The 24,826-nt window shown below is 48.0% G+C and overlaps 1 protein-coding gene across 2 annotated transcripts in view; it reads left to right on the top strand.

The window, feature by feature from the left end:
• The window catches only part of LOC119390912 (glutathione S-transferase D7), a 77,077-nt gene that overhangs the window by 26,218 nt on the left and 26,033 nt on the right, over positions 1-24,826 (top strand). For both annotated transcript variants that reach the window (XM_037658619.2, XM_037658618.2), the window contains exon 3: positions 22,533-22,591. In XM_037658619.2, coding sequence (XP_037514547.1) covers positions 22,533-22,591 — 59 coding nt within the window. The remainder of the gene's footprint in view (positions 1-22,532; positions 22,592-24,826) is intronic.

Genomic DNA, 24,826 nt, shown 5'->3' on the forward strand with positions numbered 1-24,826 from the left:
GCGAAGCTTGTATTGACTGACCTGTATAGCTGGTGTTTCCAAAAACCCTCCTCACTCACAGCTGGCGCGTGCGCGGCAAAGAAATAATGAATAGAAATTTGTGACGGAGGGACATGTAGGCAAATGTGTTCAGCTCCATTAACATGAAACCTGGGGAGGGGCGAAGCCTGTAGTGTGCGCCGGTGTTTCCCACAGCAAAACGCGCGCCGTTCGCTCTCTCGCCACAGGGTGAGCACTGAGGTGGTGGTGCCTGGAGTTAATGTATATGCCACGGTGTTAGAAGTACAGGTGGAACGACGCAGCACCGGCGCCATGCGCTCGCTGCGTCGAACTTCGGTTCCTCCGCGCCGTCACGCCGCGAGATGGCAGGAGCAGTCAAGAGGCTCACAGCGGCGCGCGCCGGCCTCTCTTCTGACAAAGCCACGGTGACGAAGCAGTTGTCGCCACATTGCTTCCTCGTTTAATTCGTTTTGTGCGATGGCAGGTCATGCTATTCGAATGAGAAAGCCGTGAAATGGGCAAAAAGTGTTTTGTGCCGCGGTGCAACTCTGTGTACAAGACCTGCACTGAAAAGTCGATTTTTCTGCACCCCGAGATGCGGAACGCCTGAATGTTTGGCGCCATGCGATTCCGCGCAAGGACCGCGTGCTGCAGTCGACTGATTACGTGTGCGAGAAGCACTTCGAGCCGAGGTATATAACGAAGACGTGGGAAGCAGTGTACAAAGAGCACGTTCTTGTGAGCACACCACGAAAGGCGGCTCTGGCTAATGACGCCGTGCCGGCCAAGTTTTGAGTTCGTTTTGAGTTCATCGTCTTGAGTTCATCCACGCCGTGAGTTGGCCCGTTTTTTTTTCAACCATACCTACGTGCGTGTGCAGTCTTTCTCTCTCCGTGCGAAAGCTACGCTTGTTAACAATGAGAATATCTGGGGTTTTACGTGCTGAAACCACGTTATGATTATGAGGCACGCCGTAGCAGAGCTCCACAAATTTCGGCAATGTGGCGTTATTTAACATGCACTGACATCGTAGAGTACACGGGTCTCTAGCATGTCGCCTCCATCAAAATGCGACCGCCGCGGCTGGGATCGAACTAGGGAACTTCGGTCAGCAGCCGAGTACCGTAACCGGTGTACCATCGCGGTTGACTGCCCTAGTAGCACAAATTGTTGCCTTAACATTGAGTCAACATTACCTTTTGAGGTTGCCTCAACGTGGCTAGTGTCCTACTTTTGGAACGTTTCCTCAACACACACATGTGCAACATTGCTGCATCATTTCTGAAACATTGCTGCAACTTTTAATCTACATGGTAACAACATGTGCTACATATTCACTCAACATTCACGCAACAATTGGCAACACATCCGTATGTGATATGAATTCATTAATGCGACTGCATAATAGCATAAAATAATTAAATTCTAAAGCTTTGCGGGCCAGAACCACCATATGGTTATAATGTGCGCAATTGTGGAGGGCTCCAGGTTAATTTTGACAACCTGGCATTCTTTAGCAAGCACACAGGCATTTCTGCATTTCGCCTTCATCAAAAGGCAGCTGCCGCAGCCAGGAGCATCACACCTCCCTATGTCGTGCTCCACAGGAGATCGCCTTAGCCAGCTGAGCCACTGTGGCAGGTTAATATCATATAACTGAACAAGATTCATAATATCAGCAAACCACAACTACATTTTGTCTTAAAACACAAGTTATGTCAAGTAAAGAGATTTCTTTACCCTGTTAGAATGACTATCATACATGTGTACATGTTAGAAGTCTGAGGAGTATTATATTGACCACACAGACTATACTCATATAGACTTCCAATTTAGTCTAGAGCACTACAATGAAAGTGCAGCCATCCTGCCACACTTAACAAAGGAAAGGAGAAAAGGTGTAAAAATATTTATTCCTGAACACAATGACAGTAGCATTTTAAGTTACTTACAGTACTTTGCTTTGTGACAAGAAACAATCACAGGAATGAAAACAGCATGAAGCGCTTAGCAGCAGCTTTTGGAGATGCTTATACAACTTTAAAGCAAGAGTTGTCCATTTTAAACCAACGTTTAGATGAGGTAGATACGAGAGTATTGGTCAAATATGGGCAGGCTAAGAGAATAAAGCAGCCGAAACCATTTTCCGACATTGTAGAACAAGCTTTGTCTTCAAGCATTAAACAAGAAAATCTCATTAATGCAACACTGATATGCAATTGACAAAAAGAGCACTTTCAAAAACACCGTGAAGCAATAAAAACTTTCCAATAACTTCTTGAAAAATGAGAACACTTTCATAAAAACAGAGTGTGCCCTAAAACTGCCATTTGCCTTCTCTGTAAATGCCCAACTACACTGCTCATGGACTGAAACGGGACATTTGTTGCAAATAACCAATGGTACTTGTGGAATTGTCAGTAAACACATGTGCAGGATAACTGCTGCACTGTGATGTGCTGTGATCTGCAACATGTATGTACAGATTGCCTTTACCTCATGGTATACTTTTGCTTGCCTGGGCGTCCAAGGACGGCAATGAAGGCGCCAGCAGCTGCACACCACAACTGCCACGTTTCACTCCGTGAGCAACGTACCTATTCAAAACACGAGATGGTTACAAATGCAACCAAAGGAGTCTTTAGAGCAATTCAATGGACTATAAGGAAAGAGCGTGACATGAATATCATTCTAACTTACAACTTTCAAGAAGACAAAGAATTTTTGGCCACTTGCAAATGCCTTCATAGGTTGAAAATCAGCCTTGACTACACTATGCAATCACCACAGATGACAGTAAGATTTTAATTGCCATTAGACCTGTTACACAAAAAAAAACGTGCTGTATCATTGTCATTACGTGACCAATAAACAAAGTTGTTTTTACCTAAGGCAGAGGAGTGGTAGTTTCATAATTAAATGACCACTTGGCGACTACATTATCCCTCATGCATTGGAAGTGCATAGTTATATAAAATCTTTAAAGTATATCATGAGCTAGAATTGCCTATACATACAAAATAAATGATGGTGTATGACGAAACAGTGACATTTCTAGGCCACTGCATTGTGACCCATGCATAGGCATCGCCATGGTATCACAAATGATTGCCGTGAATATGGCCACTTTCCAGTCTATACAGTCCCAAGTAATCATAAAGTAATTAAACAAAGGAACACTTGAGCAGCTATCTCAGCAGCCATTCTAAATTGCACATCATGAAAACACTTACAGTATATAGCAGCAACCATTGGAACTGAATCAACCTGGATTCCCACTGGTACCCTTAGAGGTACTAGAAGTCATGAGTGGAAAAAGAACATAAAGAATGGAACACTTCTTTCAAGAGCCATGAAAATGTGGCGGTGAATGCAGCATGATGGCGTCATGTATACAGAACAAAAGTAGAAAAGTGCTGTTCACATTTGCATTATAAACAAAAGTGATGCTGCCTAAGACAAGACATCAGATCCGTCCTCAGCATTCCACATCACATCACATCCTCAGCATCTGCGAGGCTGGCTTCGGTTGCCTTGATAAGAGTGGCTGCTTCTCTGCAAAATGTAAACAAAAAAAAAGCAAGAGTAGAAAAAGATGAGAATTTCTTAAGGTGCATGAGATGAATTGAGCCAATTTTTCTATTTCATTGCCGATGATAGCTGCATTAAAAGCATCAATTTTGCAGTGCCTGCACATTCAATATGGTAAGAAAGTGCCCCAGATCTCTAGATAATACAGTAAAAGCTTGTGAATTCGGATTTCACAGGACCGAAAAAAAATTTCCAGATTAACCGAACTATTGAAAGTATAAAGAAAACAATAAACAACTGTCTATTATATTAATATATTTTCATTTTCTTGATGAATATGTGAATCCAGTACTCATTTTGTATAAAAGCAGGATAAAAGCCGAAATTTTTGTCATTCACAACATCTTTCACAATTTGACCGTGGCTCAAGACCCCCTAAGCCGAAACGTGCTCTGAACTCATCCCCAATTACGTATAGCCACCACCAACATCACCACGCGCACGTGGCGATAATTATTTTCGCCAGGAAAATGGTTGACAGTTCGTCCATCACAATGTAGCAAGCGAGTTTTATGCCAGCATGCAGGTCACGGCTGAAGATCTTCATCTTCAACAACCTTCCCCATGTTTGACTTTTGTCATATTGCGCATGCATTGCCTGAAGTCAAAACGAAGCTACTGGGTGCCGCATCCGCTGTGGACGAAACCGTGGTTGCTATAGACACAATCATAGCGTCCGCGCAGTTCTGAAGGCACCCGTGTGGCCTACGTCCGCTGTTTTCGCTCCTTTGCATCACACGCTTGCGGCACGAGCTCGGCCCACTACAAGGATCGTCCGAATCAAACGGGTTGCGGTCAAATGTGACCGAATTAACAAAAAGAGTGATGCTATTAAACAATACACATGCTTGCCGGGGCCAGAGAACATGTCTGGATTATCCGATTTTACGAATTAACGGGAGTCAAATTAACAAGCTTGTACTGTGCAGCTTGGAACATGCCAATGAAATATTGTTGCACTACATGCAGCAGGGAGCCTACAATCATGCACAGCTGATCAAGGAACATCTTTCTTGTGCCTTTTGTGATGATACCACGGCAAGAAAAAGTGGCCGACTCGTGCAAACACCTATAGCACTTGGGCTCCGAGATCGTAAGGCATTGCCTCAACACGCCACACTATCTCAGTGGTTGTGTACTGGCCAGATATTGCGGCCTTCAGTGTGCTTAAGATAATTATGAAAAGGGAAAGGCAGAAAAGGCATGTAAAAGCAAGTACGGTTGATAAATTCACTTCTAGTGGACTCAATTTAAAATTTTTGCTGCTGGAGAGAGGTTTGCGTAGTGACACCTTTTTATGGCAAGGTGCATTCTGCAATTTCTCTAAAAAAAAGACCTTGAATTCAAGTGTTACAGGGTGGCCAAGGACTGCGCAGTGATAAAACAATGGCAGGAAAAGTCATAATATTTCTGTATAAAGCAAGAAATAGCACATAGTAATAATTTTTTTACAATGAACATGCACCATTTGCATGACATGACATTCATTCATATAAAGCAAGTCTTCAAGTGGAAACATCAGTCCCAGGTACTTCTCGTCTGTAAATGGTAAATACTGCACCTCTTCCATATTTCGGTCACTCATGTATTACCTATCCAGTTTGGCTGGCAAGGCATCTAAAAAATTTTAATGCCTCCTCATGCAAAGAAATTACATTTTCTTTGCTTCTAAATAGCAGCGAGGCAACAAGGGGTACATTTTAGCGCAATCTATGAAAGAAAGGCATGAGAAGAAGTACGAGAAAGCAGAAAGGTTGGGCGCTCAGCAACAAGTTTTATGCAACAACAAGAGCTTGAAATTAATGCTCCATACCGTTTTTGCTGCCTGGATGGAGCATAGCGCAGCCAGTCCGCAATACGGGCGTTCACCAGGCACTCTGTTGCTGTTGGAAACGAAGGTCGCAGAGCCTCTGAAAAAAAGAGAATTTTCACATCAACTATTTGCTGAAAGCACAAATCTTGAACACTCTTTCTTTTGGCAGGCTGTTGCTAGTTTTGAAAAGCATGCAGAACAAACGGTCCGACTGAATTTCTACAAAACTTACATTCAAAAGGATTCCAAATGTAGCAAAAGGTGAATGACAAAAATTCACAAACGCCATGACAGCTTTTAGCCAGTGAACCATTAACTTTTGAAATAATGCTTAAAAGCTTCGGAAACAAATAATAATTACCTGCAATGGGTACAGGTAGTGTCCATGACATCACAAAATGCTAGACATCACTATTTGGGCTATTAGTGACCTGAACCAGATAACTCCATAGGCATGCTTTTTTTTTTGTTAAACTCGTAATGACTGATGAAAACAATAAAGTGCAAACATAATGCTCACCATATAATGAAGTACTTGCCACTTTTATAAGAAATAAGCTGTTCATAATTTTAAGCATTTGGCTCTTTACAATTACAATGCAGTGCCATACGTTTCCCACCTCATCGAGCTGTTGCTTTGTTTAGATGGTTTCCATGTAAGCTTAACATACACTACTCCTTAAGCTGCTATATTCCTGATCGTGTCAAGCTATGTATAACTAGTACAGACTCGATGTGCAGAAAATAGCACCTTGTAGTCCAAGCAACAATATGATCATCGTTTTCATTTTTACCAGAGCACTTTTTTTTGCTTTCCCGTATTCAGAGCCAAAGATTAACAATAACGCACCGTGAAGACAGCACTAAATAAGAATTATTAAGTTCCTCACCTTTTATTACTCGCGTCAGTCGCAGGCCTATTAACGGCCGCTTTCCCTTTCGCCCTGTCAACGAGAAATCTTGGGCAAGGATGTCATTCATGCATCGTTTTAGGATGTGGCGCACAGCATCTGGCAGAGAGGCTCCCCCGATGTGCGAGAGATGGGAAATCTGAAACAGAAGCACGCGCTGCTTAGCTACATATCAACCTGCTCCTTAACCACATATTAACTTAAAAAGGGCTCTGACCAATGCCTTAGATTTTATTATCTCCAGCAATGACATACATGTCTTGCTCGAAATTAAAAACTGCAAGCAAGAAAATGAACACTCCTTCTTCAGCAAATATGAAAAGGATCAACGTTTATCTCCTTCAGCACCCACCAGTCCTGCTCTGTTAGCGTCATCTTGGAGTAGGCGCTCAAGCTCCTCCAGACTTGACTGTGTTGTAAGGGGAAGCAAATCCAGCACGGAGGAGTCCAAGCTGGGCCCTGCAGATGGTCTTTGCTGAAGGTCTATGGCACTTTCAAGGCGCTGGATACCTTTACTTTGAGCGCCCAGCTCAGCTTTGATCTCTTTCAGGGCTTTCAAAACCTTTTCAAGCATTGCTGAAAAAATGCAAAGAATAAACTAGTACAGCTCGTTCAAATGGACACAAGAAAAAATTCACTTTTCAACGGAAGTCATGCGCCGAGTTAAATTGTGAATAGGGGGTGGCAGCATGCTGGCCGAGGCATACATCACGCCATACATAGTAGGATATGTGAAAAAGCGCGAACTCCATGTCAGTGTAACATATATATTATCCAAGATCATCGAAGGTTAACTTACAAGCTACATGGGTCCTGCCCCCTCTCTGAATTGCTGATCTGGAGTCCTCTGGAAGGACTGAAGTGGATGTGGTGCTTGGTGCATGTGTGGCCGCTGGTGCAGGCAGTAAAACTGAAGAATTCTTGGGCAACTTGGGAGGGGGTGGGCTTGACACATATTGCAGACTGCGTGGCACAGAAGGGCGCTCATTTACTGCCTTGTCAAGCGAGTCCTCCGCACTTTCATCCGAGGATTGGAGACGCTGCGGCCGCCTTCTCTTCCTTTTTGGTGCTTCTTCATCAGCCCCAGACGCCAAGTCGGAGGTCACCGTCGCCTGCTTTTCTTTTTCTCGGGCTGCTTTGTAGCTGTCTAAGAGCAGATAAAATGAACACGAGTCACAAATCAGAACGTCAAAAAGTATGAGTTGTTAAGCAGTGCCCAAAGAAACAAATTATGGAGGAAGAAAACAGAAAAAGGAGAAGGCAGGGAGATTAACCAGAAACACTTCCGGTTGGCTACCCTACACTGGGGGGTCGGGGAAGGGGAATAGAAAGACGAGAAACAGAGAGGAAAGAGAAAAAAAAAGAGAGAGAGAAACAAATTATAGCTCACAAAATTCAAGGCAAGAGCTGTAACAATGGAGAAAGAACAATTCATAGCTGAGCAAGTTTTTTGTGCCAGCTTTGTATGCCTTCAGAATGCAGCAGTAAGAAATTCAAGAGTATAGTCTATAAATATAAATATCAGAATAGTCCTCTAGATGAAATGTGGACTTGCACTTAATGCATCACCATGAATAACTAAAAGAGAAAACAAAGAATTTCCTTGTTAACAGTACAGCTGTTCAAGCTGGCCATAATCTGTCCTACGCAAACAAAACACGTCGAGTGGCTATGCGCCACAGGAATTGGGTAAGCACCACTACTGAGTACAGCAGGTGTGAGCGTTAAGTGAAAATGAACAGAGAGTGAGAAAGAAAGCGATTGAAAGAAAATGATAGAAAGACATAGACAGTGAAAGAAAAAGAAAGAAACAGACACAAAAACGAGAAAGAAAAAACAGAGAGCAAGACAGGAGGAGGAATAGAGGGAAACAATGAAAGGGAAGGGACACGAACACCCTTCATCTCTGTCCTCGTTGTATCGCGCTGAATGAAAAAGGAAGCGATAAATAGAGAAAAAAAGAAAAAGAAAGAAATAGGAAGAAACAGATACAAAAAAAAGAGATACAATAGAAAGAGAAACAAAGAAGCAGGAGAAAAAGAGAAACAAGCAAGGCTGACCAGCTCCACTCTTCCTTCAGGCTTGGCACCACTAGTGTGAAGCTGCCACAATTTTTTTGGTGAGCTTTTGAACGCACAGCCGAATAAAACAATAAAAAACAAATTAACATTTTGTTTCTGCAGCAGTGCATTTTTGTGTAGACATTCAATAAGCTAAAGAATTAAAATGCTGCAACAGCTGCTTACCACACGTCCCTAACACGCGGCACTTGTAGATTTCCCAGTCATACGATGGCCTCTCGAGATGTTTTATGGCAGCCGTCACTTTATGAGCACCTTTGTATGGTGGCCATTTGACTTCTTTGTTTCCGATAACCCAACTCGAAGGCACTACAGACACGTCGTCACCCTCATCAAAATGTACAACGCTGAACAGCTTTCTTGTACCTGAAATTTGTACACACAAAAAGCACTATTCAAGTAACAAACTTGCAAGTTAACGTCTTGTAAAAGAAGGAGTGATGCAGCTGTACTTCAGTCAGTGTGCAGTGTTTTGTTTTTGATTTAGAGCAAATGTAAAAGATGGCCAACTAGCAACATTAACAGGCATCACTGCAAGTATGAAGAAGGGGAAATATTGCATAGCTCTGTGGTCCATCTGGTAGACACACACACTTGTGCTGAACATTCTCGACACGCCAAACTGAGAATTCCTCAGATAGTCCTTGAGCAGAAAAAATCATCAATTCTGAAGATGGCAGAGGGCAAACATACAAATTATTCAACGTCGAAAAATAATGACCACAGATGAAAATTCCTGATGGCGAGCACAAAAAGTTCGTAATTAACACAACATGTCCATTCTTGAGCTTCACGCAGTTATCAAGCTTATTCAGTTTCAGCACAGTGCCTTCCATTGCAAGTGTGGAGTACTGGTCACCATGAAAATCAGGTGGCACTGGTCCATTATTGTGAGGCCCAGAAAGTTCCATTGGGCGATGATTCTGCGAAGGCGACACACCATTTCCAGTGAGACCACTTTCACTCAGGCGCCTGACAACTTGCTGAAGAGCTCGAGAATGCGATTTGATTAGCTTCTTGATTTGATACAAAAAGTTCTCGAAAGGAGACGCTGAAAACTCATCGAGTGGACCAAAATTTCTGGCATCACCAGCAAGATGCAGCAGAGAATGCATGTTATACACGTAGATGCCTTTGCCATAAAGCGAACCAGCTTCACTAACAAATTCCTGAAGGATGCGCTCAGCCATGTCCATGTGGCGGGTGGTGAAATTAGGACAGATAAGAATGGTCACAGCAGCGCTCAGTTTTAAAAAATGCTTGAAGAACCTGTCTTCTAGGTTTCCTTTTAAAGCAACTGGTCCATAATACAGCAAGAAATTTCTGAGCTCTACTGCTTTCCAGTGCTCTAAATACTGCAGCCCACGAGGCCTCCGCTTCATGTCGCTTGGAGCTGACTCTCTAAAAGTCGCAAGCTTTGCAGACACACGAAGCTTTGCAGCAACAGGCATCCTTGAACTGCAGGGCTTTCCATTGACCCAGTACTGTACAAGGAACTTCTTCATGACTCCCAGACATACCAAATGCATATAGTCCAGTGGGAACTGGGTGACGAGTCCGACATTCAAGCACAGGAGAGGAGATTCCCCATGGTGATGTTCTTTCTGCACTTGATTTCGGAAACTCTCGTCAGTTCGAAGTGGGCTATTACAATCAGGGAAGATCACCTTCTGGTCAACCTCCGAGTAGGTTCCTTTCTGAGAGCACTTTTCGCATCCAAAGTACGCCATGTGGCCTTTTATGCACTTAATGTACGCTCTCGCTGGAGCGTCACAAACTAATGCATGAAGTCTCACAGAGAACACTTTTCCATGGTGTGTGAGACCCTCTCCTACCAGCATACTCATCTCCTGGACAAAATCTTTCAAGTATGAACCCAAATCCTGTGGTTTATGCTCCCCTTCATAAAGGGCGACTATGAAAGGTGAACGGACTCTGCTTTCCTTCACCATTACGAGCACGGGCCAAAACTGCCTCCGTGAGCTCTTGGAGATGGGCAGGCCATCGATGTTGACTATCAAAGACAAAGTGCCGCATCCGTCGGTGAGATAATCTGAAGCGTGGGTGGTCAGTTGGGACGTCATTCCAAAATAATAGTACAGTCCTCCACCAATAGTCCGCAGCTCAACATCTCTCTGTGTCTTCAACAACGTCCTTGCATCTGCGGGTAGCTCGGGATGGTAAACTTTCAAGATCTTGAGCAGAGAAGTGAAGTGTGATGCAGGCACTTGGGTACTCAGAGCCCATTCTTTCAGATCATCCTGAAGACACAACGTTGTGTTGTTTACAAGGGACGTAGGCGTAGCCGCGTTGGTCTCATCGTTGCCATCTAAACGCATGTGTTCAACTTCACAAGTACTTTCTATACCAACTGAACTATCAGAAAAATCACCGCTGCTCGCCGAGTCACTATGATGGTCAAGTAATGGGGAATGATTGTTCAATACTGACAGAGGTGCCACTAAGGACGAACTACTTTCATCATCAGGGACCAGTACAGAAATCGGAGATGCTCTATCAGGCTCGACGTCACTCGAGAAAGCACCTTCGTTGCTTGATTCACAGCCTGAATGGCAACTTTCAATTTCACTTCGTACTGAAGCCGTTAATCTCCTCTGCTTCTGTCGATAGCTAACGCTACCGAGAGCGCACTTCACTCTCTTCATCATGCAAAGAAATGTGCACGACAATATCACACAAGGAATTCATGAAGACATACAGAAAGTAATGCAAGTGCACTGACCGCCAGTGACATTCCCGACGCCGTCTTTCAAGGAAGCCGCTGTCATAATTGCCGGTGGTTCGAGAATTCCAACGCCGAAGCGACCCGTATCTACACGGAATGGTGAATACGATACTATAGCCAGCACATGCGAAGCGGCGCAACACGGAAAGCCCGCCAAGACAGCCCTTCCGCTCCGTAGCTAATGACGACGACGATGGAGTTTCCTTGGTTTCCTCCCACCAAAATATTACCTTTTCTTTCTAACACTCAAAAAATTATTCTTTCAAGAAATTGCATATATATGTTTAATTTAAGTAATATAAATATTTTACGTAAACTACACGTTGTTATATCGAGTTTATAATTTACAGATGGCCTCTGAGACAGTCGAAGTACGACGTACGCTTTGGTACGCTTCATGCACCAAGTCTCGGAGGCCTTATTCGGTTTATTCCAAACGTTTCATCAAAGTAAAGCTGCACTTGAGCGCGCAGAGGAATGGAAAAATAGAGAAAATGGGAGAGAACACGGGATCGGGGGCATGGGGCATTACCCACCGCGTGCACCGCGTTATCTGCGCCATACTTTGACTTGTAGGGGGACGCTGTGCTGAACCTTAGCCCCCTTCCCCAGATGGGGAACCCTATCCCCAGGTGCGTCTGGAAATGACCTCGCAAAGCCGTTGGTTGTGACGTTGAAAAAAAAAGTATAGCAGCTTTTTTTTAAATTCCGGCCTATTAAAAAGGGTCATCCTAGAAACAACTAAAAAAGAAGTGCGAACATCGGTGCATTATCGCGGCAACATTCGCGCCCCAACATTGTCTCACAATGTTGCTTCAACATTTGAAAATGCTTTACGATTTCATATAACATCCACGCATATTGCCGCAATATTGTCTAAAGTTGTGCAACGTTGCGCAACATAGCAGATGTTGCATAAACATTGCCACAACAATTTGTGCTACTAGGGTGGCTACGCTCTAAAGACTCCGCACACCGCGATCGACGTGTTCCTTGAAAGACGAAGTAGTAATGCTGCATTCGGGTGACTATGCGAGACAATAACAGTGAAAAATACCCCTCAGTTGGCAACAAAGAAGAATCGGAAACATATATCCACCACTCTTAATGTCCCCCCTTCCCCCAGTGCCATATCAGGATGCTTTTTCATGTCCTTCGTCGGTGCCTCAAACTTAGCTGCTGGCATTCGCTGAAATTCACTATTTTATGCTCGACTAGCTAAAAAGTCGTATTCGTGACACATTTTTTTATCCGCGATCAACGACCGCAAATTACTTCGAATGTTCGCGACTGCAAAGACAGCATGCATTTTCTGTTGTAATACTACGGAAATACGTTATTTTTTCTAACTATCTAAACTGTACTTCTACAAATAGAACGAGTGTCTGTCATATTTCAGCGTGACGTCACTGTCATATCTTTAATTGTCCGAATGAGGAAGGCATATGTTGAATTTGCCACCGCGAACCTTCGCGGTGGCAAATTCAACGTATTCAACAGGTAACGGCTGTATCGTCCAAATTTCGATTTATTCGAAGCTATTATTTATTTATTTATTTTTGCGCTCGTTATAGCGCGAACGCACAGTTTTTTATTCATTTCGAGGGGCGTTCGCGGCTCCGAAGCGACCATGCCTGATACCGCTCATGAGCCACCAGTAGTGTAGCGCCATCTAGGGCCCTGTGAACAAGACGCCACAAACCGCGGACAGAAGTTCGCCACTTCCGGAGGCGCCGTCGGTGCACCTATAATACTTCTAACACCGTGGTATATGCTACCTTTAGGTAGCAGAGTCGCGCATCGGTCTTCCAAACGCCGCTAGCAACCAAGCGTTGCGGAGAAGCTTACGCTCGGGTCAATTCTTGTATTTCTCGATCGCGCCGCTGCAACGAACTGGATTGACACTAGTCATTCACAGTAAAGTTAGTCACCGGTCTTCGACACGCCATACTTGCCGATCGGTGACCCGGTAGGCATGTCGCCTGCAAAAACGGAGCGCGTCTTCGCCGCATAGCTGTGGTTGCTAGCCAGACCAATGCGCAACTCTGCTACCTAAAGGTAGCATATACAGTGTGGTGCCCTCTCTTGCGCTGAACCGGTTTTAATCAAGCAGATGCACCGTTAATACAGCAGACGACAAGCGTCGTACAGCAGCCGAGACCCGCCGACACGCCAAAACGTAAGGGGATTCGACCCTAAAACTGGGGGCCCCGATTAGACACAGAGACCCACGCTCCGCTTTTAGTTAACGCGCACGCTGCGAATATTTATTGTTCAACTATGCACAAGAGAAATCTCCCAGCGGCACTACATTGCAGGTCAAGATCCAGTGCCTATATATACGGGCTGGCCGCTCTCCGGAAAGAATCTGCTTGCAACTCGATCTGTGCACGCACTGATCCGTGGCGTTAGAAGTGAACGCCACACACAAGTTTTGTAAGATTGGAGACCAGTTATGGCATTCAAAACTAATCGAAACAAGGCAGGCACAAGGGGCTGCGATACCGAAAAGGCAGTGTGGCCAAATTTAGGTTACGCTTGAACGTGCGCGGGTGCGTTGACTTCAGCAGACGACAGTTGGCCTCTACCGAAAGAGAGTCATCTTTTTGAAAACTCGCACCAAGATTTTTCCATGTTTCAGCCTGTTTATTTATCTACAACAATTGTTATACATAGTGTCAACGGGAGCAAGCGCATCTGATCCAAGCACCACTATTGATTTGTTCAGGCTATTGGCCAATAAGGATGCTATGTCTCTTGCGACGTGGAAAGACAGATGTATGACGTCAAGTGACAGGCGCCCCACCCATCGATCAGAGTGAGAACCGGCCCTTGTTTGAAAACAGGGCGCCTGAGAAAACAGCAACTTCGCGCTCCGCTTGTAGCCTTTACGCGGCGCGTACGACTGCAATATTTGGCTGAGCAGTTCATAGCCGTGTCAGCCTACCGCAGGATGTGTTTTTTCAACAAGCCCAAGCGGCGCTTCATGACCCCTTAAGAGTGAATTGTGACAACGCTATGCAAGCGTGCGTGCGCTCAAAGTACCGGTTAACTTAATGAAGTGAAGTTTACGGTGCTTTGCATAATTGATATATATATAAGGGCTTTTTAGGCTACGCTCCTTGTCTTACTGTACATTATTATGACAGCTGTAGCTGTAGCGTTGTGCCAGCGTCGTAGGGTTCATTTTTTGAGATTTGCCCTTTCTATTGCACCTCAAGGCGTCATTTCCAGCTCACTGCGTGATTATTTTTGTAACGTACCTACAGTTCGAAAATTTATGATTCGCATGTGTAGGCACGCGCGTCATGTTAATACAGGTATCCTGTTACGTGGCTCACTCACCTGCCTTGCTGCTTTTTTTCGAACTGACGCTTCAGTGATTAGCGACGACAATTTCTCTGTCTTCATGAAAAGTCGTCCGCCAATCACCAGCGCTTTCGGAGATATTGGTGCTAAGCAATGATGGCGAAGCTTTCACAGGCGACCCCTGGCGAAACCTCCTGCGCACTAATTTGCCAAGTGTAAAGACGTTGATTAGCGGGTACTCGGCGACGATGCACGACAGCGACAGTAAAGGCGCGGCCAACTCTGAGTACGAGGGGCGTGCTCTCAGAGAAGAGGACAACCCACTAGAACGAGCTCGAAAGGAAGACCCATTACAGAGTTCGAACGCTTCGCTACAATTACCCCGGGTACGAAAAGGGAGCCGCTTGGCGACCTAGCAGCTTGTCACTATGAGCGGGTCATGGTAGGGCTTCAGCCGCTCCACGTTGACAATGTCGCGCCCTCGACGGCGCATGTCCGAATATGGTTCGATGGGTTCGATCAGGTAGTTGACAGGCGATGTGCGTTCGACGACCCGGTAGGGGCCTTCGCATTTGGGCAGTAGTTTGGAAGAGAGGCCAGTGGCAGTGGTAGGGACCGAGAGCCATACGAGCGCTCCAGGGAGGAACGTGGGCGCAGAAGTGGAGGTGTCACCGCGAATGCTCTTCTGCCGCTCTTGGTCATGCGCAGTAAAGGTCTTGGAGAGCTTGCGACACTCCTCAGCAAGTCTGGCTGTGGCACAAATAGGCGCACACTCAGATCGATCCGGCTTGTAGGGAAAGATTGTGTCGATTTTGTGCGACGGGTGCCTGCCATACAATAAGAAAAATGGTGAGAAACCAGTAGTGCTCTGAGGGGCGGTATTGTAGCGTACGTGACGAAGGTCAGTTTGTGTGGTACAATTGTGTGGTCGGCGGCGACGTGCATCGAGAGCATGTCGCCGAGCGTGAGCTTAAAGCGTTCAGTGAGGCCATTCGTCTGTGGGTGGTAAGCAATAGTTTTGCGGTGAACAACGTTGCACTCTTTGAGAATGGTTTCGACGGCTTCTGGCAAGAAGACATGGCCTCGATCACTGAGCAGCTCCTGGGGTGGACCATGACGCAGCATGAATCGGTGGAGCCGGAAAGAGGCCACATCGCGCGCTGTAGCCGCAGGGAGCGCGGCAGTTTCAGCGTATCGCGTGAGGTGGTCTACAGCGACGATGGCCCACCGGTTACCAGCGGACGTCAGAGGAAGTGGCCCATACATATCGATGTCAGCGCACCCAAATGGTCGGCCAGGGCAAGGTAGAGGTTGGAGAACTTCCGGCGACAGGTGCGTTGAAGTTTTGCGGCGCTGACAATCGATGCAGGTGCGAACAAACGTCTGCACGTAGCGGTACATTCCTCGTCAAAAGTACCATTGGCGAATGCGGTGGTAGGTTTTTAATACCCCAGAGTGTGCACACTGCGGATCAGAGTGGAACGACTCGCATATGTCAGAACGCAGACTGCGGGGTATTAGTAGTAGCCACTGGCGGCCGTCGCCGTTCTAATGGCGACGGTGGAGGAGGTCGTCGCGAACGGCGACATGGTGGGCTTGACGATGCAACACGCGAGTGGATGGTGTTGCCGATGGATCATTCAGCAAGTCTGTCAGTGAAGTAATTCATTTATCCTTGCACTGTTTGGTAGCAATGGTGTGAATGTCGATAGAAGAAACGGCAAAGTGAGACATTGAGCTGTGGGCACTGTCGTCAGGCAACAAAGAGCGCGACCGGGCGTCGGCGTCAGCATGCTGGCGTCCGTTGCGGTACGGTACGCTGATGTCGTAGTCTTGCAGGCGTAGTGCCCAACGGGCGAGACGACCTGAGGGATCCATCAATGACCACAACCAGCACAGTACATGATGGTCGGTGATGACATCAAATGGGCGACCATACAAATAAGGTCGGAACTTCGTAAGGGCGCAGATGATTGCCAGGTGTTCTTTCTCCGTAACGGTGTAGTTGGTCTCGGCTTTAGTAAGCCTACGACTTGCATATGCCACGACATATTCCGAGAACCCAGGTTTGCGCTGCGCAAGGACAGCGCCGAGGCTAACACAGCTGGCGTCCGTGTGTACCTCTGCAGGGCCCGTAGGGTCGTAGTGGCGTAGTATGGAAGGAGACGTCAACAAACAACGGAGCTTTGCGAAAGCGCCGTCTCACTCTTACGACCACGAATTGAGGGGCCTGTTGCTACCAAGGAGCTTCGTCAGCGGCGATGTGATAGTCGCGAAGTTTCGGATGAAGCGCCGAAAGTAGGAGCCTAATCCTACGAGACTGCGAAGTTCTTTGACGGACGCAGGTTTAGAGACTCTGTCATGGCCCGATGCTCGGCTGGATCGGGGAGAATTCCGTCCTTGGACACAACTAGCCTAGAATTGTCAGCTGCCGTGTTGAAAATCGGCACTTCTTTACATTCAGTTGTAGCGCGGTGTCGCTCAAGCGCGTCAAACATGCCGCAGATGTTGAGGATGCGTAGAGAAGTCCGGGGCGAAAACGACGACGTCGTCGAGGTAGCACAGACACGTGTGCATTTCAAGTTGCGCAGAACGGTATTCATCATGCGCTCAAAGGTCGCGGGTGCATTACACAGCCCAAACGGCATGACGTTGAATTCGTACAAGCCGTCGGGCGTGACAAAGGCTGTCTTCGATCGGGCGTCATCAGCAATAGGGACTCGCCAGTACCCTGAGCGCAAATCGAGCGATGAAATCTGCTCCTTGGAGACTGTCAATGGCGTCGTCTATACGAGGTAGAAGATAAACGTCCTCACGAGTGATCTTATTCAGTCGTCAGTAGTCCACGCAGAACCGCACAGAGCCGTCCTTATTCGCAACGGGAACGACAGGATACCCGCACGGGCGGTTTGAGGGTCGAATGACATCGCGTCGAAGCGTATCTTCGAATGCTCGTTAATTACACTGCGCTCTGCTGGAATACGCGATATGGGCGTGGCCGCAGTGGTCGTTGGACGCCAGTGTCGCTGCGATGCGTGACAGCAGACGTGCGGCCGAGAGAAGTTTGCGCAACATCGAACGAAGAACGAAATTCTTGCAACAGGCAGAGAAGCTGGGAACGCTCCACCGACGTAAGGTTGTCAGCAATCGAGGAACGAAATACATCAGCGGATGATGAATGAGATGTGGAAACAGCACTGAGCGTACGGGAGCTGGCGCAGTGCGTGTCACCCGGTACGTCCATAACTTGTGCGTCTTCAAAGGGGTTCCGCTCTGCCGAGACATTCCCTTCGCACCAATGTAACAATGAATAGGGATGGGTTCGTAAGAAATAACGGTTGATCCCTCTGTCATAGGAATCGGTATAACACGAAAGTGAAACTTGTCGTAACAGAAGTAGTTGATTGCTTTAGTGCCTTGGTATATGAGAGGTTGTATAATGTCTATTGTTATTTGGCTGATGTAGCACCGCCTGATGTGGACGCACTCACGTTGACGCGTAGTGGCACATATCTGTACTGACAACTAACGCCCATGATCATGATTTAACCCTTGCGGTAGCTGAAGTTCTTAACATATACGTGGACACCGCATATGGTGAATCCCGCGCAAACATGGCATGAACAAGCACATAATAAACAACAATACTCGATATACACTCCTTCAAAGCGTCGTGGAACACGAAGAGAAACGCTACGCGTGTCGTGTCTTCCCTCTAGCCTGGCTGTTAATTCTCAAAGCGCGAGCGGGGAACGCGGTGCGACAGCCAGGCGAGCGTCGGAGAGCTATTTTTGATATGGATGGATATGAGCGAGGCTTGGTCTAAGCCGCCACCTCGCGGTGTGTTAAAAGAAATTACACATCTATTGGACACGCGCCGAATGGTATGGTCGCAGCAAAGGCGCGTTTTTTTAGCCTGGTGGCCCACATGTCACCATCCCTTTATAAAGGGGACGCTCATAGCATCCATCCATCCATCCATGCAAGAGCACTCTGAGAGCAAAGTGTGAAAGAGAAAAGGCGCGTTCATATGTGTTTTAACGCTATAGCGTTAGAGAACTCGTGTCGCAGAAATTCCGGTGTCGGTGTCGGCGTCGCTACCGACGCTTATAAGCGAGAAATCGTCCTTGAGCGAAAAATCGAGAAACACGCAAATGAAATAAACAATAAAAATCTTCGGTCCCACTGAGGATCGAACCCGGGCCGTTTGCGTGGCTAGCATATGTCCTAGCACAAAGCCACGATGTTACTTCCAGCTGCTTCGGAAGAAGACACTACATAAATGCCTTGTAGTGGAAGAAGTCTCCTTAATGCATTTTGTTCGACAGGTGTCACGACGAAAATGAGCACATTCGGCGATTTGTAGGCGCATTGGCAAGGCCATCAAACTACGTTTTTGGTGCGACGAAAAAGGCCGGAATAGTGCAGCCATCGCCGCTAAAAACACACACGAACTTTCAAACAGCTCTAAAAATGGACAACTATCTCCATCTAGCGGGAAACAACAGCAAACGCTAGATAATGTGCTGCCATCTGTGAGGCATTGTGAGAAATATTTATCGACTCTTGCACAGGGAAGTGCTGTAGATCGAAAACCTGTACCATTAATATAGATACATCGCGCGCGCGCGTGTGTGTGTCTGTGTGCGTCTGTGCGTAACAATACACATTAATAAGTATGCACTTAATGGTTGAAGTGCGCAGTAGGGGCCGCATTTCGCTATCGCGTTCAACTCCTAAAGGCGAAGCTTAAGAGTCCCCCAATATTTTGCGGTAGCTCAGTGGGCTAAACGCCCGCGAGCCATCGTCGCGGACCGCGAGGTCATGGGTTTGACACCTGTCAACGGAACTTTTTCTTATAGTTTTTTCTTTGCTGTTTGATGGCGTTCATTTTGGTGACGTATTTCCGTGACGGAAATGCGTCACGAAAATCTTTGTGGAGTCCGGCATGAAACACTTGTGTTCAGCCGATGGACTGTCTGCCGGCGTCAAGTCTGAGAATGGTGAGAGCTCTATTTCGGCTGGTGCGCAATAAATTACGGCGTCGTGGCGGGCGAGAAAATCCCATCCAAGAATGACGTCGTGAGAGTATGAAGAAATTATGATGAATTCGACGGTGTACAGACCGCCCTGAATGAGGACACGGGCTGTGCATACCGCTGTCGGGTGAATAATTTGGGCGATGGCTGTGCGGAGAGAGAACCCGGAAAATGGCGTCGTCACTTTTCGTAGTAGTCGGCTAAGTTTAGCGTCCATAAGGGATGCGGCGGCCCCAGTGTCGATAAGGGCAGATGCGCGAACACTGTCCACAATAACGTCTATCAGGTTCGATTGGCTTCGCTGAGGGCTTTCGCAGTTCGATAGCGTCGCAGCTCTTGCCTCGTGGACTGCGACGACTAGTTTTCCTGGTCGCGTGGGACCGCACGTGGCCGCATCGGCGACAGTGAGAAACGGCGTGGAGACGGTGAACAGCGGGTAGATGGTGCGGGGCGGTACGTCGGTGACATAGGCGGCGGTTGGCCATAATAAGGGCCGCTTGATTGGCTGGTGGGGGTTGATGCGACTCGAGGCGGCTGCACGCGATTGCAATAGCGTGCGACGTGACCGGCGCAACCGCACGCAAAGCAGATGGGGCGGTTGTCAGAAGTGCGCCATCGGTTCGCGGGTCCCATCCAAGTCGCAGAACGCGATGGACGAGGCGGCTGCTGATATGATTGCATGGTGGGCTGCAGTCGGGGCCTGTGGATGATATCGACGTATGTAGGCGGCACAGCGGACTCGAAGTCCTGGGGTCTGGCGATGGCTTCGGCGTAACTGAGCGGGCCACCCACAGGAATCGCTGGGGGTGGCCTGGCTACAGCTTGCGCGTAGCTTAGTGGCACAGACACTGGAGAGGGCTGGTGGTATTCAGGTATGACCTCCGCGATATCTTGCTGAATCGCTCGGCGGAGGGGAGGCAGAAGTGTAGTTGACAGCTGTTCAAGATGTTGCGGTGGAGCGAAAGCCAGTAGCGAGACCTGGCGGGCAATTTCCTCACGCACGAACGACTTGATTTCGGCGAGCAAGGTGGAGTGGTCAGGAATGGCCGACAAGCCCGCGAGATCAGCGTCGCGTGATGGCTGGCGACGGGTCATCAAGCGCCGGCGGCGCAGCTCCAGCTTTGGCACAGCATGATGACATCGGCCACCGTGCGAGGGTTTTTGGCCAGCAGCGTGGTGAAGGCATCGTCGTCAACACCTTTCATAATATTCCTGATTCTATCAGACTCCGACATGCTCGCGTCGGCTTTCTTGCACAAGTCAAGGATGTCTTCAATGTAGCTCGTGAAAGATTCGCCGGCCTGCTCAGCTCGTTCACGTAAACGCTGTTCGGCTTGCAGCTTGCGAACGGCAGGGCGGCCAAACACGTCGGCAATGGCGGTCTTGAAAATAGACCACGTCGGGTTGCATGGTTGTTGTACCACATGCCTGCCACACCCGTGAGGTAGAAAACCAAGTTGCTCAGTTTGCCTACTTCGTCCCATTTATTGGGGACACTCACGCGTTCGTAGATCGCGAACCAGTCCTCCACTTCGGTGCCCTCCGCGCCGGTGAAGACAGGATGGTCGCGGATACGGAGGACACCGTGACAAGCGGTCGGTGTGGCAGGCGGCGTTTGCTGGGCGGCGTCTTGCGGCATGGTAGCTGGCATGGTACGAGATCAAAGCTCCAGAGGCATCGACTGGAGACGGAAGTTGGTTAAGGGTTAAGGGCACAGCACTCTCCATCAAATTGTAAAGACGTTTATTAGCGGGTACTCGACGACAATGCACGACAGCGACAGTCAAGGCGGGGCTGACTCTCAGCACGAGGGGCGTGCTCTCACAGAAGAGGACGACCCGCTAGAAGGCGCACGAGAGGACGGCCCATTACAGAGTTCGAATGCTTCGATACGCTGGTAAAGAGTTTCATCTTAAATAGCCCGGCTGCGTTTTCTTCACCGTCACGACCACGTGACAATATCCTTCGCGTAACGAATGCGCGTCACCCATAGCACAATTTCTTCATTAAATCAAATATTTATAACACTTTCTCTGGGTTTCTGGTTTGGTATAGCTGCTTAGTAGGCCTCACCAGCAAAACGCATTTGAGTGTGGCCCTGCCTCCAGGGCTGGCTCACATTTGCGGCCATGCAAAGTGGGCGTTCAGCGACCACGTGAAATTCTGCCTGTACATGCGGTGATGCATCGCCAGATAGACCGTTCATTCCGTCAATGCACTGATACATTTAGTCATAGAAGAGTGCACCTTGTAACGTTTATTTGCACCGTCTGCCATGCAAGGTGGCACATGTAATCGAGAAAGGAAGAAGTGGACACAATGGCGGGCGCCACAACAATAACATGGCGTAGTCAGTTGGGTATCGTGTTATAGAAATTAGATTTACACAATATCGACTAGAGGAAACTGGTGCTGCGATCGTTCAGCCAACATGCAAGTTAAGGGGAATACACGGATTTGCCTAATTTTCGTGCTTTCGACTTCGAACGCACTTGCGGCTTTGCTTAGTGTTCTGCTGTGTCTTTTGTTCAGGTAAAAGAGTGGGTCGTTGTGAACTTCGTGACCCCATTTGAATTGGTGAGCCTAATAGGTCAAGGCAGTGAATTGGAGCTGCCGAATGCTTGCTGAACTTCGTCTTGCTGCCGGCCACACGGAGCCAAACGGAGCGGAAAGAACGCAGCTTAGACACATCCGCGTACTACCAATCATTCCCATCTTGCTGAATCGTCATACGTTGTAAGTCCTGTAGACTCCTCTAGGGTACTCTTAGGGAACTCTATATTATAGAAGTGCGGGTTGCACTCTTGCTGTTGAAGGTGTTGTCCGTACCCTACAGCAAAGCTTGTTCTTTTTACTGAAGCGTTCTCGCCTTTAGACACCCCTCATGAGCACGCCTCACTGTCTCGCGCTTCAAGGATTCTCAAAACGCTTCGCGCCATGATAATTCAGCTGAATTTCAGGCATGTGCACTTAGTTTCTTGTAGCCAAAACGTTTTTTTGATCTTTAAAAGATTATGAGCGCCTGTGTTTCTTTTCCAACAGTTAAACCCTATGCACACCATACCAACTCTGCAAGACGACACCTTTGTGCTGTGGGAAAGGTGAGTTAGCGATTAGTTTTAGCAATACCTAGTTTGTTTGGTTCGTAGGATTTTCTGGCCCAAAGTGACTCGGGCTACGAGAAGCGCCGTAGTGGAAGGCTCCAGAAATTCGGACTGCCTAGGGCTTCTTTAACGTGCGCCTAAATAGCGCGCCGTAGTGGAAGGCTCCAGAAATTTGGACTGCCTAGGGCTTCTTTACCGTGCGCCTAAATAGCGCGCCGTAGTGGAAGGCTCCAGAAATTTGGACTGCCTAGGGCTTCTTTACCGTGCGCCTAAATAGCGCGCCGTAGTGGAAGGCTCCAGAAATTTGGACTGCCTAGGGCTTCTTTACCGTGCGCCTAAATAGCGCGCCGTAGTGGAAGGCTCCAGAAATTCGGACTGCCTAGGGCTTCTTTACCGTGCGCCTAAATAGCGCGCCGTAGTGGAAGGCTCCAGAAATTTGGACTGCCTAGGGCTTCTTTACCGTGCGCCTAAATAGCGCGCCGTAGTGGAAGGCTCCAGAAATTTGGACTGCCTAGGGCTTCTTTACCGTGCGCCTAAATAGCGCGCCGTAGTGGAAGGCTCCAGAAATTTGGACTGCCTAGGGCTTCTTTACCGTGCGCCTAAATAGCGCGCCGTAGTGGAAGGCTCCAGAAATTCGGACTGCCTAGGGCTTCTTTACCGTGCGCCTAAATAGCGCGCCGTAGTGGAAGGCTCCAGAAATTCGGACTGCCTAGGGCTTCTTTACCGTGCGCCTAAATAGCGCGCCGTAGTGGAAGGCTCCAGAAATTCGGACTGCCTAGGGCTTCTTTACCGTGCGCCTAAATAGCGCGCCGTAGTGGAAGGCTCCAGAAATTCGGACTGCCTAGGGCTTCTTTACCGTGCGCCTAAATAGCGCGCCGTAGTGGAAGGCTCCAGAAATTCGGACTGCCTAGGGCTTCTTTACCGTGCGCCTAAATAGCGCGCCGTAGTGGAAGGCTCCAGAAATTCGGACTGCCTAGGGCTTCTTTACCGTGCGCCTAAATAGCGCGCCGTAGTGGAAGGCTCCAGAAATTTGGACTGCCTAGGGCTTCTTTACCGTGCGCCTAAATAGCGCGCCGTAGTGGAAGGCTCCAGAAATTTGGACTGCCTAGGGCTTCTTTACCGTGCGCCTAAATAGCGCGCCGTAGTGGAAGGCTCCAGAAATTTGGACTGCCTAGGGCTTCTTTACCGTGCGCCTAAATAGCGCGCCGTAGTGGAAGGCTCCAGAAATTTGGACTGCCTAGGGCTTCTTTACCGTGCGCCTAAATAGCGCGCCGTAGTGGAAGGCTCCAGAAATTTGGACTGCCTAGGGCTTCTTTACCGTGCGCCTAAATAGCGCGCCGTAGTGGAAGGCTCCAGAAATTTGGACTGCCTAGGGCTTCTTTACCGTGCGCCTAAATAGCGCGCCGTAGTGGAAGGCTCCAGAAATTTGGACTGCCTAGGGCTTCTTTACCGTGCGCCTAAATAGCGCGCCGTAGTGGAAGGCTCCAGAAATTTGGACTGCCTAGGGCTTCTTTACCGTGCGCCTAAATAGCGCGCCGTAGTGGAAGGCTCCAGAAATTCGGACTGCCTAGGGCTTCTTTACCGTGCGCCTAAATAGCGCGCCGTAGTGGAAGGCTCCAGAAATTCGGACTGCCTAGGGCTTCTTTACCGTGCGCCTAAATAGCGCGCCGTAGTGGAAGGCTCCAGAAATTCGGACTGCCTAGGGCTTCTTTACCGTGCGCCTAAATAGCGCGCCGTAGTGGAAGGCTCCAGAAATTCGGACTGCCTAGGGCTTCTTTACCGTGCGCCTAAATAGCGCGCCGTAGTGGAAGGCTCCAGAAATTCGGACTGCCTAGGGCTTCTTTACCGTGCGCCTAAATAGCGCGCCGTAGTGGAAGGCTCCAGAAATTTGGACTGCCTAGGGCTTCTTTACCGTGCGCCTAAATAGCGCGCCGTAGTGGAAGGCTCCAGAAATTTGGACTGCCTAGGGCTTCTTTACCGTGCGCCTAAATAGCGCGCCGTAGTGGAAGGCTCCAGAAATTTGGACTGCCTAGGGCTTCTTTACCGTGCGCCTAAATAGCGCGCCGTAGTGGAAGGCTCCAGAAATTTGGACTGCCTAGGGCTTCTTTACCGTGCGCCTAAATAGCGCGCCGTAGTGGAAGGCTCCAGAAATTTGGACTGCCTAGGGCTTCTTTACCGTGCGCCTAAATAGCGCGCCGTAGTGGAAGGCTCCAGAAATTTGGACTGCCTAGG

The sequence above is a fragment of the Rhipicephalus sanguineus genome, chromosome 4, assembly GCF_013339695.2.
Source record: "Rhipicephalus sanguineus isolate Rsan-2018 chromosome 4, BIME_Rsan_1.4, whole genome shotgun sequence".
Taxonomy (NCBI): domain Eukaryota; kingdom Metazoa; phylum Arthropoda; class Arachnida; order Ixodida; family Ixodidae; genus Rhipicephalus; species Rhipicephalus sanguineus.